Genomic DNA, 18,501 nt, shown 5'->3' on the forward strand with positions numbered 1-18,501 from the left:
AAAGTCCTCAGAGCGATGGTCGCATTGACCAACTGAATTCAGAAGCTGGCGCGGGGGGGCTGGCCTTGGCCCTAGCCGTAGCTACTCAGGAGCGAGGGGCGGGCTCAGGGCCGGGCTTCGTGCGCTGGGGCTAGCTCGCGCGGCGGCAGCGGGAGTCAAGGCCTCTTGGTTCTGCGGCACGTGACGGTCGTGCTTCTTCAGCTGCTGTGCTGCCTCAGCCGCTGTATTCTCTGCGGCGCGGGGCCAGTTGTGCGGGTGGGAGCAGGCGCGGGCGCCCCCGGCCGTCCCGCTGAGGCTCGAGGTGAGACGGGAGGCCTGCTTGTGTTCGGGCCTGCGAGGACCCTTGGGGGCCTGGATACACGGCGCCGCGACCGGGGGCCCGAAGAGTCGGGCGTGGCCGGGGCCGTGGGGTCCGGCTGGGTTTCGAAAGCTCAGGCCCAGGCTGGCGCTCCGGCCGTGTGGTGTGAGGCCGGGACCTGGGCCGCTTGAGTTAGGGAGCCAGGCCCAGGCCGCGCCACCGGGGTCGGGAGGCGTGGCAGGTGCCTTAGAACCTCTTTTGACCTCTGAGAAAGCTAACTTCTCCTTCTGGCTTTGCTTCTAGGGCTTTCTTAAGCCTATTGCCGGCTAACTGTGAAGCTGGGAAGTGGCCTGGAGTGACTGGGTAAAGGTCTGGAATAGGATCGGGCCTAGTCGATGTCCCTTGTAGTGGGGAAGAGTTGATAGTGGGTCGAGAGAGACTATTTAGCATTAGAGGTTCAGTATTTGAAAATTAAAATCACAGAGTGAAGAGTGGAGTATGGAGAATGTGCTAGAACACGCAGTGGCTGGAAAACTTAAGCCCTGACATTTAATGATATCTCTTCATGGATGAGGAGTAAGTAATCTGGTTTGTAAATTCACAAAGACTGGCAGGAAAGCACCCAAAAGCTCTCTGGGCAAGTCATTTTATAGTGGAGGAAACTTGAGGCCCAGAGCTCTGAAATGATTGGCTCAAGGTCATGGGATTAATTTTATGATCAGGAGTTTTAGCTGAGGCAGTTTTGATGTAGTGGTTAAGGCTAAGGCCCTGGTTCAAGTCGTTAATCTGTCATTTGTTGCTATATGAACTTAGGCATTTTACTTCTCCTCTGTACTCCATTTTTCTCCAAATAATGAATATAAAATCTGATGGTGGTGTTGTTAGAACTAAACTGTGTATAAAAAAGGACAGGAGGCACTTTGACTACTTGATAAATGATTTAAATAAATTAAGGCCTGAATGATGTTGGTCCCCTACATCAACATCCTCCTTTTTGAGTTGGTTAAGTTCTGGGACCTGAAGTCATGTTTATGGATATAGGAGGAAGAAACTGGACTTAGTGGATTAACTGCTGGGTATGACACAAGTGAATGCTGGCTGGAGGAAGTTAAACTGAGCTGAATATTAAAAGCTTGGGAGGACAAAGGTGAGCCACAGTTAGGTTTCTTTACCTCTGAGTTAGGAAATGGAACATTTTGCTTAATTTTTGAATAAGAATTAGTGGGCGGGAGGATTTGTTTTGTTTCAGGGTTTTTTTTTTAAAGGGAGGAACTGTATTGATCTTTAAAATCATTCTGTATGTCAGTCTTTTAACAGCCATGTTAAGTGCCATGACTAGAATCGCTGCTGAGTTGTCCATTTTCTGTAGTAAGAGCAGAGGTAGAGAATTGTGTGGGAGTTCTCCTGTGCCCCCGCACAAGCAAACAAGGCAGGGAACTGGATTATGAGATGGCCAGAATGAACGGTGTATTGGAGTAAATGCCTCACAGCGAACGCATTTCCTAACCTGTCTGATAATGAACGTCAGCAACTCCCTACCTGACTATCTTGACTCAACAGTTTCAACTAGCACATTATCTTCCAAGGACCTTGAGGGGTAAACGTTTTGACAGAAGTTGTTTCTGCAGTTTGGCAATCATGCTCTTGCATCCTTTCAGTTAGAGTTCACTTGGCCCTGAGAGATAGCTTAAGGGGATGAAGTGACAATTGGTAAGCACAAATGCAGGCTGGAGAGACTTGAATTCCAGGCCCAGCGAGGTAACTAGCTTAATGAACAACATTAGTTTCCACATCTTAGAACAGAATGAGGAGTGCCAAGTATACCTTACCATTAGGGATCTTTTAGGAGAGACAAATAAGATGGTGAACATGAAACCACTTTGAATGGCGTAATGAACTATGCAAGTAGAAGAATTGGCAGCGCATAACAACTCCTAGGAAATAACAGTGCCTGAACATAGTTACAACCTGTACAGCTTACTGTAGAGCTTTGTCAGAAAAGTGCGGGCTGAATGCTTTGTTAACTATAACAGATGATTTTTAAATTAAGCTTAACTGTGAAAATTATTTGGAGAATTTTATTTTTTTAAGTAATTTAGAATCTTCAGCAATGTTTTGGGAATCCACATTTTAAATCGACTTAGTTTATACGAAAAAGGAAAGTGATGTGGAAAGATACATTTTAATGTTCCTGTCAATCAAAACCAGAATTCAGAACTGAACTAGGCAGTGTACATCTATTTTTTTAGTGGATGAGCATTTACAGTAAGGACCACTTAGAATTTTATGTACTTCCCTCCCACTGTTATGTGCTTTGATGTTTTGACTAGATGTAATCAAGAGGAATGAAAAGTAGTAGTAAAATGGTTATCTGTGACTGGAATCAAATTCCTTTTAAGTGGTTCCTTTTCAATCTAAGACTTCAAGTTTCTTATCGCTGTTAAAACTCAGTGTTTTAGGACCATCAAAGCTTAAACAGTGTCGCTGGGCAACACCTAGTAATAATAAAAATCATTGATAATGTTGCACATTACTGTAAGCCAGGTACTGATATGAACACATTGCATGCATTTTGTTTATATAGCTATCCTAAGGCATACACGGTGTAAATGTATCCCAGTGTAAATGGCTCAGATGGTAAAGCATCCGCCTGCAATGCAGGAGACCCAAGTTCGATTCCTGGGTTGGGAAGATACCCTGGAGAAGGAAATGGCAAACCACTCCAGTACTCTTGCCTGGAAAATTCCGTGGACTGAGGAGCCTGGTAGGAAAAACTGAGGCCCTGAAGTTAGTAATTCACCCAATATGCCAAGTTATTAAGTAGAAGATCAGGGATTGTGACTTCTGAGTTCCTGCTCCTCGTTGTACAGGAACAAAAGTTGTGTCTGACTCTTGTGACATTGTGGACTGTAGCCTGCCAGGCTCCTCTGTCCTTGGGATTTACCAGGCAAGAATACTAGAGTGGGTTGCCATGCCCTCTTCCAGGAAATCTTCCCAACCCAGAGATCAAACCACGTCTCCTGCTTCGCCAGTGGATTCTTCACCATTGAACCACATGAGAAGCCAGTCCTGCTCATTAACTGCACTTTTAACTGTGACCTTGGACAGTTTAGCCTTAGTTTCCTCATGTGTCACATGGATGACAAGCTCCTGGGGATCTTATGAAGATTAAATTAGACAATCTAAAGGTGTCTAAAATCAGTGAGACATAACATTTTAAAAGGGTAGATAAATGGATAGCCTACATGAAGGAAAGACTGCCTCGTTTTTTAATTACATTCAGCCTTTGGGAAAAAATCACTTTGTGGAATTCCCTGGTGGGCCAGTGGTTAGGACTTGGCTATTCCATTGCAGGGAGCACGAGTTCAATCCCTGGTTGGGCAACTAACATCCAGCAAGCTGTGCAGGCAAAAGGAAAAAAAAAAAATCACTTTTTAAAAAAAAAATAACCAATTCTGCCAGCTAGGTCACTTCTGTTCTTTTTTCTCATTTCTCATGGATTAAAGGAATTAGAGGTGACATTTCCTAACTACTTTTAAGAGATAAAATTCCAAAAAGAAAAGCTTCAGAACTGAATGATTTCACTAGTGAAGTCTACCAGATACTTAGGGAAGAATTAATACCAATCCTTCACAAACTTTTCTAAAAAATAGAAGAAAGGAAAACACTTCTAACTCATCCTTTAAGGCCAATATTACCATGATAACAAAATTAAAGACTTCACAAGAAAACCATAGAACAATATCCCTTAAGCAAATAAATGAAAAGTCCTCAAAATGCTAGTAAGTGGGATCCAGCAACATATAAAAAAGAATTATACACCACAGCCAAATGGGATTTAACCCAAAAATGTAAGGTTGGTTTACCATACAATAAAGAATGTAATATATTGCATTAACAAAGGACAAAAAACCTACACGATCATCTCAGTTTGATAAAGTGCAGCACCCTTTCATGATAGAAGCACTTAACAGACTAGGAATATAAGGGAACTTTGTTGACCCTCCTAAGAGATAAATTCCTTTTGTGGGATTTGTTGTTCCTTTCTAATTTCTCATGGATTAAAGTAATTAGAAGTGAAATTTCCTAACTACTTAAAAAAACTATTTATTTGGCTGCCCTGGGTCTTAGTTGCTTAGATCCAGTTCCCCGACCATCTGGGGCCACCTGCATTGGGAGCACAGAGTCCTAGCCATTGGACCACCAGGGAAGTCCCCCTAACTACTTTTAAGAAACAAAATCTTAAAAAGCCCAGAACCAAATGGATTCACTGGGGAATTCTACCAAATACTTAGGGAAGAATTAACACTAATCCCTCACAAACTCTTCCAAAAATAGAAGAGAGGAGAATAGTTTCCAACACATTCTATGAGGCCAGTATTACCCTGATACCAAAACTAGACAAAGACTTGACAAGAAAGCCATAGACTAATATCTTTATGAAAATAGATGCAAAATAGACTATCTTGAAAATATCATAGTTTAATTTTAAAATAATTTGAGACGCCATTTGTTTTAAAAATCTTTTTTTTTGAATGGCCCCTTTGTGAGCATAGATACTGCCTATGAGGTGACAAATTGAATATTTCTTTAGTGTTTGCCAGTTCCTAAAATTGCTCTAAATCAACTTTTGATTTGTTGAAATTCAATGCAGAATGTGTATGTTTCTAATAGAATATTTTGTGTTCAGTTGAAGTCTCATGTATATTTTTCAGTATGTATAGTAAAATAATAGGACTCTTTAGAATGTGTTCTGAGAACAGAGTTACCATTAACCAAAAATACATTGGGAGGAATTCATGAAATTGGTGGCAGAGCAGAAAATAAGAAAGTCACAGATAAACAGGGATATTTCCCTGTCCAAATGCTGCAGTTGTATATACACCATTGCAAGGAAGAGTTAAAGAAAAAAATCATAGAATATAATGAGAAGAAAGCTAGTTCTTCTTGTTACATAAAATCATTCAGCTTTGTTGAAATATGTAGGAGGTGTAGGCAGTCTGGGGATTGAAGATGTGGTTGTACTAATTGTGTATCAAAAGAACAAATCATTTGTGTACTTACGAAGTACTGGACTCTGTATACTGTGTATTATCTTTTTGAGTTTTCACAGCAAGCCTTTGAGCTAGTGGTACTACTAGCTACATTTATAAAATAGGGAAGAAAGACTTCTGTAAGTTGAATAAGCTGACCAAGGCTACAAAGAGGGTGAAGAAAGTCTTGAACCCGGATTTCTCTGACATGACAGTGTACACCATCACATACACTGTACTGCCTTTTGCATAAGGCCTTAATTTTCTGAATCGTCAGTTTTAAAATAGAATGCTTCCATTTCTAGAATTCAAGGTAAATTCACTCTTAAAAGTTAAAAAGTGAACTGAAATACTAAGAGTCAATAGATTAAGGTCTCTTGAAGAATCCTTCTGACTCTGAGATTTTGAGAACTGGGCTTTTTGTTCTGTCCTTGGAAAATTGAGATGCAAGTTGGAAATCATTTATATTATTTATAAATGTATATTACAAATATGCATGTATTTTCTTGGCTTTGTGTACATTTCTTGGCTTTGTGTACATTTGTCCATGTGATCCCAGTGGTAGAGATTCTTTGCCTTGGATATAGGCTGATAATTATATTTGATTGTTAAAAGCAAAACACTTATTAACTGGAAGGAAGGGGGCAAGATGTTCAGATTTCTAATCCAACTCACACTTCTGGGTCTTTCTCTGTACTTCTGTGCTTTGAAAGACTGGGTCGATTTAAAGCTGGTTTCTATACAACTTTGATCAAGTCTTAATGAACCAACCATACTGACCCAGTAATACATTTTTTTTTTTTAATTTTATTTTATTTTTAAACTTTACAATATTGTATTAGTTTTGCCAAATATCGAAATGAATCCGCCACAGGTATACATGTGTTCCCCATCCTAAACCCTCCTCCTTCCTCCCTCCCCATACCATCCCTCTGGGTTGGCCCAGTGCACTAGCCCCAAGCATCCAGTATCATGCATTGAACCTGGACTGGCAACTCGTTTCATACATGATATTATACATGTTTCTATGCCATTCTCCCAAATCTTTCCACCCTCTCCCTCTCCAACAGAGTCCATAAGACTGTTCTATACATCAGTGTCTCTTTAGCTGTCTCGTACACAGGGTTATTGTTACCATCTTTCTAAATTCCATATATATGCGTTAGTAAAAATATGGAACGCTTCACAACTTTGCATGTCATCCTTGCGCAGGGGCCATGCTAATTCTTCTCTGTATCGTTCCAATTTTAGTATATGTGCTGCCGAAGCGAGCACCAGTAATACATTTTTTAAGAGAAGCTTTCAGGTTTGAAATAATTACAGACCTACAAAAGTTGCAAAATAGTACAGAGAGATCTCTTGTACCCAATACCCAGCTTCCCCAAATAACAGTATAGGTAGATAACTATAGTAAAATATCAGAACTAGGAAAAAATTGCATTGGTACAATTTACAGACCGTATTTGGATTTCTCCAGGTTTTACTTGCCCTTAGGTGTACATAGTTACGTACAATTTTATCATGACACTAGCTGATAGTTAACGTTTTTGCTTTTTGGTGTTTTTTATAGACAAAATATTCAGGCTGGAGTCTTAAGTAGAACTAACAGCTCTCTGCATCTTTTTTCCTAGTTAGATAAAAGGTTATGAGTTTATGTTATCCACCTCCAACCCCCCTGAAACTTGATTGGTAGAACTAATGATACAGAATATTCATGAACTCTGAAAACATGGGCAAATACATTTTATGTTTCCAGACTTTAAGGACACCCTTTATTGATCCTGAAGGTCGGAGTTTTTTTTTTTTTTTTTTTAATATTTGATAACTAGTTGGCCCTCATGGAATTGAACACTATTAGCAAACATTCATTTCGTGTTTAATATGTGCCAGGTTTGCTGATGGGCATTAGACCCATTTTTTCCTTTAACCCTTTGTAATACAGAATGTTCACACTTCAGTCTTGTGACTGCCAGGAAACAGTCTTGAGCCCTGCCACCCAGTATTTATTGAAAGTCCGTCTGAGGCAATTCCCTGGCAGTCTCACGGCTAGGCATTTTCACTGTTGGGGCCTGGGTTTGATCCCTGATGTCTCAAGCTATGCGGCACGGCCAAAGGGGGAAAAGAAATCTAGCTGAGAAATTTTTAATGAGTATTTGAAGGAAGTGCAGTCTGTTCACTTCTCTGGAACCTAGAAATTGTAAGTTTTATTTCCAGATCAAGTTCTGAATCAACAGAAATCAGAACTTGGCCTGTATAGTCTTGGCCCTCATATTGTTGGTTTTATTGACTTCACTTTTGCTCTAGTTAAGGGATGCTGTACGATACAGCCACACAAAACTATATTTACATCTAATTTAAGGGTATTTTTAAGAAAAGTTCACTTTGGTAGACTCATAAATGTTAAAAGATTTTCTTGTTTGTGGTTTTGATTTTTAATTGCTAGTCTCCTGGAGGTCTGTAAGTGATTTGTAATTTGGCCAAGACAGGACTGTAACCTGGCGCGCTGAGAGACAGCTGGTGGCACTAAGCAGTTTAGTCATGAATTAGACATCCACCTAGCATTTGTGCCCAAGCTCAAAGGGGCACTGCGGTAGAGTTTAAGGTAATAGCCTTGTGGTGATTAAGAAAAAAAATAAAAATAAAAATGGCTCTTAGAGGAAAATCAGGAAGAAGTACTCCAAGAAAAGGATGGCTTTCAAGCAGAAAGCATGAGAGAAACTGCTATAATGGCATTCAGGAATATGAGAAATCTTGCACTGGAAGAGGTAATGTAGCTTAGTGAGCATGAACTGTGAAGAGACTTAGAAAATGTTAATGTTTCTTTACTGCTGGAAAGTGTTAACTTGGTTTACAGGCACATAATTTCTTCACTTTTATTCTTGAATATTTTAGATCTAGGAGTCATTTGCTCTGGGACTTTGGGGAAGTGGGGGAATGGGGGAAATGTGCTGTTTATTTTTTAAAGCATTATTGCTTTGTTGTTGAGCTTCTTGTTACATATTTCCTGTTAATAATCTTAAAAATAGTGACAACAGAGAAATACGCTGTCGGCTTTGTTGTTTAGTTGCTAAGTCGTGTCCCACTCTTTTGCAACCCCATGGACTGTAACCCGCCTGGCTTCTCTGTCCATGGGATTTCCTAGTCAAGGATACTGGGAGTGGGTTGCCATTTCCTTCTCCAGGTTGGGATTTTCCCGAACCAGGGATTGAACCCACATCTTCTGCATTGCAGGCAGATTCTTTACCACTGAGCTACCTGGGAAACCCTTACACTCTCTGCTTAGGAGTTTCTAAGTGTTAAGACACATGAGTTCTATTTATTTATTTTCCCAAAGTAATTAATTAATTAGGCTGCAGTGAGTCTTTGTTGTGGCAGAGGGTGTGAAGGATCTAGGTCTCTCAACAGGGATCAAACCCGGCTCCCCTGTGTTGGAAGCATGAACTCTCATCCACTGGTCCACCAGATAAGTCCTTGAAGAGTTTTAAAGGGAGAAAAAAGCTGCTTCTTAGATGTCTTCTTGAACATTAATATAAGTGAAAAATCATTTTGTATCTAAGACAAAAGTGGTATAAAATTATCAAGTAAAGTATTGGGAGACAGGAGACTTGGCCTCTGCTCCTCATTTGCCAATAACCGTTTTTGGCAAGTCAGTCTGTTGGACCTCAGTTTCTTCTCTGAAAAGAGACTTAGACTAGACTCCAATAGTATATATTTCAGCCCTGGAATTTTTTTTTGGAGGCTGCTGCTCAGTCGCTTCAGTCGTGTCCGACTCTTTGCGACCCCAGAGATGGCAGCCCACCAGGCTCCCCCGTCCCTGGGATTCTCCAGGCAAGAACACTGGAGTGGGTTGCCATTTCCTTCTCCAGTGCATGAAAGTGAAAAGTGAAAGTGAAGTCGCTCAGTCATATCCGACTCTTAGCGACCCCATGGGCTGCAGCCTACCAGGCTCCTCTGTCCATGGGATTTTCCAGGCAAGAGTACTGGAGTGGGGTGCCATTGGGATAGGAGACAAATATTTGATGCATAATAGTGGAACATCCTTTTTTTAAAAGATGAATTTTTTACAGAATCGTTTTTAAATCTGTAGAATCATTTCTGCCATGATTAACATTAGTATAGTACATTTATTATAAATAATGAACGGGTCATGGTAGTTACCAAAGTCCGTATTTGATTCAGATTTCCTTTGTTTTTACTTGCTGCTCTTGCTCCATGGTACCATGTTACATTTAGTCGTCGTGTCTCCTTAAACTCCTCTTGACTGTGACAGTTTTTAAGATTTTCTTTGTTTTTGATGTCCTTGAACAATTTGAGGACTACTGGTCAGGACAGCAGTCCCTCTGTTGGGATTTCCTTGATGTTTTTCTCATGATTAGAGGGAATATGGATTTTGGGGAGGAAGACCACAGAGGTTAAAGTACTGGTTTTTTTTTTTTTTTTTTTTTAATATAAATTTATTTATTTTAATTGGAGGCTAATTACAGTATTGTATTGGTTTTGCCATACATCAATATGAATCCGCCACGGGTGTACATGTGTTCCCCATCCTGAACCCCCCTCCCTCCTCCCTCCCCACACCATCCCTCTGGGTCATCCCAGTGCACCAGCCCCAGGCATCCTGTATCATGCATCGAACCTGGGCTGGCGATTCGTTTCACATATGATATACATGTTTCTCAATGCCATTCTCCCAAATCATCCCACCCTCTCCCTCTCCCACAGAGTCCAAAAGACTGTTCTATACATCTGTGTCTCTTGCTGTCTCTGATACAGGGTTATCGTTACCATCTTTCCAAATTCCATATATATGCGTTAGTATACTGTATTGGTGTTTTTCTTTCTGGCTTACTTCACTCTGTATAATAGGCTCCAATTTCATCCACCTCATTAGGTCTGATTCAAATGTATTCTTTTTAATGGCTGAGTAATACTCCATTGTGTTTATGTACCACAGCTTTCTTATCCATTCAAAAAATATGGAATGCTTCATGAATTAATTAGCGGGGCCATGCTAATCTTCTCTGTGTCATTCCAATTTTAGTATATGTGCTGCCGAAGTGAGCGCTAAAGTACTGTTTTCAATGACATCACTTTTGGTCTTTACCTTGAGCACCTGGCTGAAGTAGTGTTTGCTGGGTTTCTCCACTGTAAATTCCTGCTTTTCCTGTTCCCATACAGGAGAGATAGCACTACGTGTAGCCCACTTGTAAGGGTAGGGAGTTACGTTTCTCCTCCTTGACCGTGCACTGTCTGTATCTGTTACTTGGAATATTTCTGCCTGGGAAATTTGCCTCTTATTTGTTTACTCTCATTTATTTATTCAGTAATGTAATGCGTAGATTCATGGGCATTTATTTTGTGCTTTGGAATATAATCCAATACCACTTACTTCTCGTATTTTCCAGCTTTGGCCATTGCTCTTCCTTTTGTTCCTTTGATGTAGCCCCCCATCATTGTGGGTGTTTTTGTTTTGAACACTTCGTCACTTTCTGGCAGTACAAGATGTTCCAGGCTTGTCTTATATGTCTGCTGCCCTAATCCTAGAATCAGCCAAGGAACCCTGTTTCCTTTTTATTGGAGATGATATTGGAAACCAAAATCCTTGGTACTAGGGTATTTATTGTATTGCTACTGAGGTGTAGTTTCTTGTATGCCCTCTTAACTGATAGAGCAAGAAAATATATGTGTGTATACTAAGTGGTTTATATGCACATATCTATAAATATTTCGTATGTAACCCTCTGTATATTAAGATAAACATGAGTTCATATTGTAGTCTCTTAACTCTCGCCCATTACCATGTGGATTATCTTGGCCTCTTTCCCTTGCTTGTCCGTAAAGTTCCCACCCTCAGCATTGAAAGTGGCTCCTACCATACACCATCCATTTAATTAATTGTTCAATTCTGATATATATGTATAGCAGTATCCAAATTGTTAACCTGTATACTCATGTGACGGAGAAGGCAATGGCAAGCCACTCCAGTGATCTTGCCTGGAGAATCCAAGGGACGGCAGAGCCTGGTGGGCTGCGGTCTATGGGGTCGCACAGAGTCGGACACGGCTGAAGTGACTTGGCAGCAGCAGCATACTCATGTGAATCAGCTTAACTTGAATAGTGCTTTTGTACAGTGTGGTTTTGCAGACTTCACTGATTTCCAGAGCTACTTAGGTTAACGTCTTTTCCCGCCACCTCTTTGAGTGAGGTGGTTTCATACATTTGTAATACAGTTGGGTTGTTTTGTCACATCCTGTGTGTATCCTGGATCACTCAACCTCTTAAATGATGTTTTATAATTTCCATACATCAAGAGTCATTCTCTGTGCTGTGAAGTTTTATGGGATTTGAAAAATATGTAGTACCATGTATCCATAATTACAAGAGTATACAGAATAGTTTCTCTGCCTAAAAGAGCCCCCTGTGCTTACCTATTCAACCCGACCGCCACCTCTAAACCTCTGATTTTTCTTTTTTTTCTTTTGATATCTAGGGTTTGGCCTTTTTCAGAATGTAATCTAATTGGAATTGTATAGCATTGGCCTTTTCAGACTCAGTTAGCCTTCTCTCAGCAGTATCCACTAAAGATTCAAGTCTCTTTTTGGCTTAATAGCTTTTTTTTTTTTTTTAATTGAAGTATAGTTTATAGTTTGTTTACAGTGTTGTGATAATTTCTGCTGTACAGCAAAGTGATTCAGTTTAGGAGCTCATCTTGTAATTTCTGAACAATATTTCATCGAATGGGTGTACTACAGTTTGTTTACTCATTCCCCTACTGCAGAACGTTTTGGTTTGTTCAAGTTTTGAGTTATTATGGATAAAGCTGCTATAAACATTTGTGTGACAGGTTTTGTCCAGTCGTAAGCCTTCAGATCAGTTGGGCAAGAACTTGGGAACATGATTGACAAATCATATAGTAAGTCTATGGTTAGCTTTGTAAGAAGTTGCCAGATATGTTCCAGAGTGCCTGAAATTTTAGATTTTCACCAGCACTGAAATAAGTTCCTGTTACTTCACATCCTTGCTAGTGTTTTGGATCTTACCCATTCTAATAGGTGTATTGTAGTATCTCATTGTTTGCCGTTACCTAATGGCAGATGAAAGCGCTTTCCTGGTGGCTCAGCGGTAAAGAATCTGCTTGCAGTGCAGGAGCTACAGGAGACCTGGGTTCTATCCCTGGGTCAGGAAGATCCCCTGGAGAAGGACATGGCAACCCACTCCAGTATTCTTGCCTGGAGAATCCCATGGACAGAGGAGCCCAGTGGGCTACAGTCCATGGGGTTGCAAAGAGTCAGACACGACTGAAGTGACTTAGCAATGGCAGATGGTGTTTGATCTTTTCATATGCCATCTAAATATCTTGTTTGGTGAGTTTAGATGTTTTGCCCATTTTGTAATTGGGTGGTTTGTTTTCTTACTGGTTGAGTTTGTGTTCTTTCAACATTTTGGAAACCATTTCTTTATTAGATATTTATTTTGCAAATATTTTCTCCTAGCTTGATTTGTTTTTTAATTCTCAAGTTTCTTTCATGGAGTTAAAGTAAGTTCAACCAATTTTTTTTCTTTTGTGTATCTAGCTTTTGATGTATTGGAAACTCTTTGTCAAACCCAAGATTGCTTAAAATTTCTCCTATGTTTTCTTATAGAAATTGTAATAGTGCAACATCCTTTTTGATACAAGGAATGTGGGTAGGAGGACTGAAATGAGGGTGGGTTTTGTTTCTTGATAATATTGGATTTTCATTAATGAAGTGGAGAATTAAGATCACCTTAAAATATATTGTGTTGAATTATTTCTAAGTGTGACCAAGTCTTTAACAAAATTTGGAATGTTTGGGCTGGCTTAATAGTGGCTCTTGAAACTAGACCTGTTTACTGTAGCATTTTCTTGGAAGTATTGGCAAATTACTTTGGCAAGTATTGAAGTAGCGTATGTAAAACTAGCAGTGGCTTAGGCTTATGAACACAGAGCTGTGAGAATTGATTTGTCATGGTTTGGCAGTGGTGGTTCCTCCATGGCTTTAACAACCCTCTAGATAATGTGAAAGTTTAACAGATATGTGCCTGAGACTTCTCAAACCTGAAAAACCAGGTCCTGAAACTCAGGGTGTAGGGGAAATGGTGGTGGAGAGAAGCGCATTTCCTGTTGTTCCTGACTGGGATGGTAGCCTTATGCTACCGGACAACTTTTACTTTTATTCTGCCTCCCCCACACAGATGTCACCTTTCCTGGGTTCCTTGGTCCAGCAACCTGTTCCGCAGTCACACTCTTCTAAACCCTGCCTGAATCCTCCATTCCAGACCACTCCCTGTTTTGTGGGCTAATTTGATTTATAGTTTATCCCTGGGGACCCAACTACCATTTATAGCATTATTTCTGTGAGGACTTGTTAGGTTGTATACAGTTGATTTAGATAAAAGTGTTGAATCAGTCTGTTTAGTTTCAGAGAATCCAGTGTAGTTGTAAATCAAAGCAATATTGCTATGCCATTGTATATTTTGGTGGTAGAGAATAGAAGCCTTACTAGTGAAAAATTCAAATTACTGGCATTTCTTGGTATAGAAGAAGCCATAGCAGAATGTTAACATTGAGAGTTTTTCCTAACTCCTAGGAAACTCCTAAACCAGTCTTAGGAAAGATTATGAGTAACTTTTTATTTTTTTTTAATCTTTTATTTCTTTATTTTCTGTGCTGTCTAGGAGTCCAGTGAGCTTTACTTTCTTTCATTTAGTGAAAACAGTACCCACGATTTATAAATAAAAGAAATACCACCAAATGATACATGAAAATCTAGTTCTATATAGTTACTCACTTTAAAGGATTATAGCATTTATAAGGAATTAGGCATTAAATTCAGCATTAGAATAAGTTGATTTACAAGTGACCAAAAAAATTAAGCTATTTTCTTTATTTTTATAAAATCTTTTTTATTGTAGTGAAAATACTTGTAAGATTTACCATCTTAACCATCAAGTTCAGTGGCATTGAGTATGTTCACATTGTTGTACAGCTTTCATCTCCATCCATCTCCAGAAATCTTTTGTCTTGCAGAATTAGAATTCTATACTACCTGCTACCAAATCATTTTGTGCATCCATGTGGCTCAGTTTTTATATCTTTAGATCTGTGGTTTTGTAGAGAGGATTGACTACCATCCCTGACAGTCTAATATAATATATAAGACACTTGAAGGCTTAGAAAAAAGAGATAAAAATAGTTGGTCTGTGGTTTAATATATTTTTTTCTTGAATCTTAAAACTGATTTATTATTTATTTATCTGGCTTATTGGGTCTTAGTTGCTGACAGGTGGGATCTTCATTGCATCATGCAGGATCTTTTTTTTTTTTTTAATGCAGAATCTTGTTGAGCATGGAGTCTCTAATTGTGGCCTGTGGGCTTAGTTGCTCTGTGGCATGTAGGATCTTAGTTCCCCAGCCATGGATCAAACTCAAGTCCCCTGCTTTGCACGGGGTTCCCTGGAAGTCCCTTAAAATACTAATTAAAAACCATACCTATGCTTGTTGATCTTTGGACAAAAACAGCAGCATCTAATTTAAATTGAGTCTTTAATGTGAGGCAAGTTAACTCCTCTGTTATTTCATTGTAATGTTTTAACTCATTTAAACTATTCTGTAAAAGGGGCTTTGTCTATTGTAAAGCTCTTTACAAATGCAAGAAGTTATTTTGAAATTGTATCTGAACACCCTAGGTCTGTGTAGCCAACATGATATTCTATATTGGGACAATTGTTTATGTTTGAGTTATATTTTGAATTTTTTCTTGAAATTGGATCTTTTAACTAACTGATTTTAGGAAAACCTGTTATTCTGAGTTCATTTTCTTTATCTATAAAATGAAATACAGTAAAGTTCCTTTCAGCTCTGATTTGAAAGCCTTAATTTTAAATAAAGGGGTTCAAAACTTTTGAAAGGAGGTGATACATTTAACTACTTTTTTTTTTTAAATACTTAGATCATGGAAGGGAAATGGTTGCTGTGTATGTTACTGGTCCTTGGAACTGCTCTTGTTCAAGCTCATGATGGACATGACGATGATGTGATTGACATTGAGGATGACCTTGATGATGTCATTGAAGAGGTAGAAGACTCAAAATCGAAGCCAGATGCCAGCAGTCCGCCATCGCCAAAGGTTTGACGTGATCTTTGAATCTGTTCGTTTTGCCTCTTGAGATAATCAAAAGATGAAGGTACATTCTGGATCCTTACCACAGGGAAAGCAAAATTTTCTAAAATACTTATTGCTCTCTCTGTCAGCCTTTGTTATGTTGTCCCAAAGATAAATTATATGGGTTGAATTTGAGGGCCAGTTATGCAAGTTTGAAAGCAAACCAAAAGAATAGATCCTACTGAGAATATTTTAATTCTTAATTCATTTTTATATTTAACACAGGTCACCTACAAAGCTCCAGTTCCGACCGGGGAAGTGTATTTTGCTGATTCCTTTGACAGAGGAACTCTATCAGGGTAAGTGTTTCATAGGGGGAAAAAAATCTTAGAGGCAAACATCATGTAAATAAGATAGAATAGTAGATTCCTTTTTAGATAGTATTTTATATTTTTAGTCCCATTTAGGAAAAATCTTTTAGAACATGTGGTTCTTGCTTCCATTTCTTTTCCCTTCACCTTGTATTTTGTTCTTTGAGAAAAACTTTTTTTTTCTCTTGAGTCTTAAAAAGTGAAATTATTTCAAGAATTTGGTAAGTTTTGTTACAGATTTTTGATTTGAGTATATTATCACTACTTGAAAGACATATTTAATAAAAGTTGAAAATACAGTGATTAGGTGGGCTAAGAAGAGCTGAATTGTCCCTGTTTTTATTATTATTTACATTGTTTCTTTTTACAGGCCAACTATAATTTGAATCTTAATTTGGGGGGATGTCTTAATTACAGGTGGATTTTATCCAAAGCCAAGAAAGATGACACTGATGACGAAATCGCCAAATATGATGGTGAGAGTTGCATTTGATTTAGATATAATAGCAGATTGAGATACGGTATGTTTCCATAGCATCTCAAGACTAGTTTAAAAGGAGTATGTATGTATACATTTTAAGGTTATTCCTTGGAAGTTTGCTATTTTTGTGTGTCCCATTATATTTTATAGGGTTAGACCTGTTTAATTTTAATTTTTATACTATAAAGTGGAAAGATAATTTATTACCCATGGTACTGTATTTTGGACATGGAAGGTCTTTTCTAGGCATTGGTACAATGCATGTGCTATGGGTTTTTAAAAACTATATCATAATATTTATCAGTTATGTGTGTTTTATATTAATAGGCCAGCTCTTAGAGGTAAATGGAACATGTTAAACATTTGTCCATGTGATGAATTTACACAACTCCGAGTTTTATTTATTACCATTTAAAGATCTTCAGAGGTGTAGTTAGGGAGTGAAATGGAACTTTTTTTTGTTGTCTTGCAGGAAAATGGGAGGTAGATGAAATGAAGGAATCGAAACTTCCAGGCGATAAAGGACTTGTGTTGATGTCTCGGGCCAAACACCATGCTATCTCTACTAAACTGAACAAGCCCTTCATCTTCGATACCAAGCCTCTCATTGTTCAGTGAGTAAAACGCTTGATAGAAGCTTTCTGGGAAGAATGATACATGTTTAAAACTGTTACTCTATGTAAAAAATAATGAGAATAATTTCATGTTGCAATAGAAATTTTAGGATGTGTTTCAGCATCTTGTAACTTTTTTTTTCATGCCCAATGAATTATTTTGAAATAAAGCAGCCATTTTTCCTCCTAAATGAACTTCTTGATTTTGTAGAAAGTATTTATTAGGAATCGGCATTACGTTTTTTCGGGGTTTTTTTTACTTATTTAATTTTGGAGGATTGGGTGGACATAACAATAGAAGACCACCTGACCTGCCTCTTGAGAAATCTGTATGCAGGTCAGGAAGCAACAGTTAGAACTGGACATGAAACAACAGACTGGTTCCAAATAGGAAAAGGAGTACGTCAAGGCTGTATATTGTTACCCTGCTTATTTAACTTATATGCAGAGTACATCATGAGAAACGCTGGACTGGAAGAAGCACAAGCTGGAATCAAGATTGCCGGGAGAAATATCAATAACCTCAGATATGCAGATGACACCACCCTTACGGCAGAAAGTGAAGAGGAACTAAAAAGCCTCTTGATGAAAGTGAAAGAGGAGAGTGAAAAAGTTGGCTTAAAGCTCAGCATTCGGAAAACGAAGATCATGGCATCTGGTCCCATCACTTCATGGGAAATAGATGGGGAAACAGTGTCAGACTTTATTTATTGGGGCTCCAAAATCACTGCAGATGGTGACTGCAGCCATGAAATTAAAAGACGCTTACTCCTTGGAAGGAAAGTTATGACCAACCTAGATAGCATATTCAAAAGCAGAGACATTACTTTGCCAACAAAGGTCCATCTAGTCAAGGCTATGGTTTTTCCTGTGGTCATGTATGGATGTGAGAGTTGGACTGTGAAGAAGGCTGAGTGTCGAAGAATTGATGCTTTTGAACTGTGGTGTTGGAGAAGACTCTTGAGAGTCCCTTGGACTGCAAGGAGATCCAACCAGTCCATTCTGAAGGAGATCTGCCCTGGGATTTCTTTGGAAGGAATGATGCTAAAGCTGAAACTCCAGTACTTTGGCCACCTCATGCGAAGAGTTGACTCATTGGAAAAGACCCTGATGCTGGGAGGGATTGGGGGCAGGAGGAGAAGGGGATGACAGAGGATGAGATGGCTGGATGGCATCACTGACTCGATGGACATGAGTCTGAGTAAACTCTGGGAGTTGGTGATGGACAGGGAGGCCTGGAGTGCTGCGATTCATGGGGTCGCAAAGAGTTGGACACGCCTGAGCAACTGAACTGTATAAAACGTGATCAAAATGAGGGAAAGGGGAAATAAATTAATGCCATATGGTTTCTGCTTTTTTTTTCCCCCCTAAAATTAGGTATGAGGTTAATTTCCAAAATGGGATAGAATGTGGTGGTGCCTATGTGAAACTACTTTCCAAAACCCCAGAGCTCAATCTGGTAAGTACTTTCTGTTTATGTGGCCACCCAATTACCTTTTAAGAATTTCAGAGAAAACGAAAGAAAATTTTCTAAGACCTGTGAAAATAAAGGTCTTCTTTCCTGCTGTTGAAATATCTTG

The 18,501-nt window shown here is 39.1% G+C and overlaps 1 protein-coding gene, 1 non-coding gene and 1 pseudogene across 3 annotated transcripts in view; 1 reads left to right on the plus strand and 2 right to left on the minus strand.

Annotated features, from left to right (window-relative positions):
* The first annotated feature begins 111 nt into the window (after positions 1–111).
* The window catches only part of CANX (calnexin), a 31,648-nt gene continuing 13,258 nt past the window's right edge, over positions 112–18,501 (plus strand). Inside the window, exons 1-7 of one of the 2 annotated variants that reach the window (XM_006058865.4) lie at positions 112–301; positions 1,340–1,445; positions 15,303–15,479; positions 15,741–15,814; positions 16,244–16,302; positions 16,780–16,921; positions 18,299–18,380. In XM_006058865.4, the coding sequence (XP_006058927.1) occupies positions 15,306–15,479; positions 15,741–15,814; positions 16,244–16,302; positions 16,780–16,921; positions 18,299–18,380 (531 nt within the window). In that variant the 5' untranslated portion in view covers positions 112–301; positions 1,340–1,445; positions 15,303–15,305. The remainder of the gene's footprint in view (positions 302–1,339; positions 1,446–15,302; positions 15,480–15,740; positions 15,815–16,243; positions 16,303–16,779; positions 16,922–18,298; positions 18,381–18,501) is intronic. The other variant, XM_006058864.4, reaches the window with a different exon arrangement.
* On the minus strand, positions 6,499–6,606 carry LOC112587209. The gene has a single exon (XR_003111725.1). It is a non-coding gene; the product is annotated as a U6 spliceosomal RNA (small nuclear RNA).
* Positions 10,302–10,396, minus strand: LOC112587144 (annotated as a pseudogene).

The sequence above is a fragment of the Bubalus bubalis genome, chromosome 9, assembly GCF_019923935.1.
Source record: "Bubalus bubalis isolate 160015118507 breed Murrah chromosome 9, NDDB_SH_1, whole genome shotgun sequence".
Classification (NCBI taxonomy): Eukaryota; Metazoa; Chordata; class Mammalia; order Artiodactyla; family Bovidae; genus Bubalus; species Bubalus bubalis.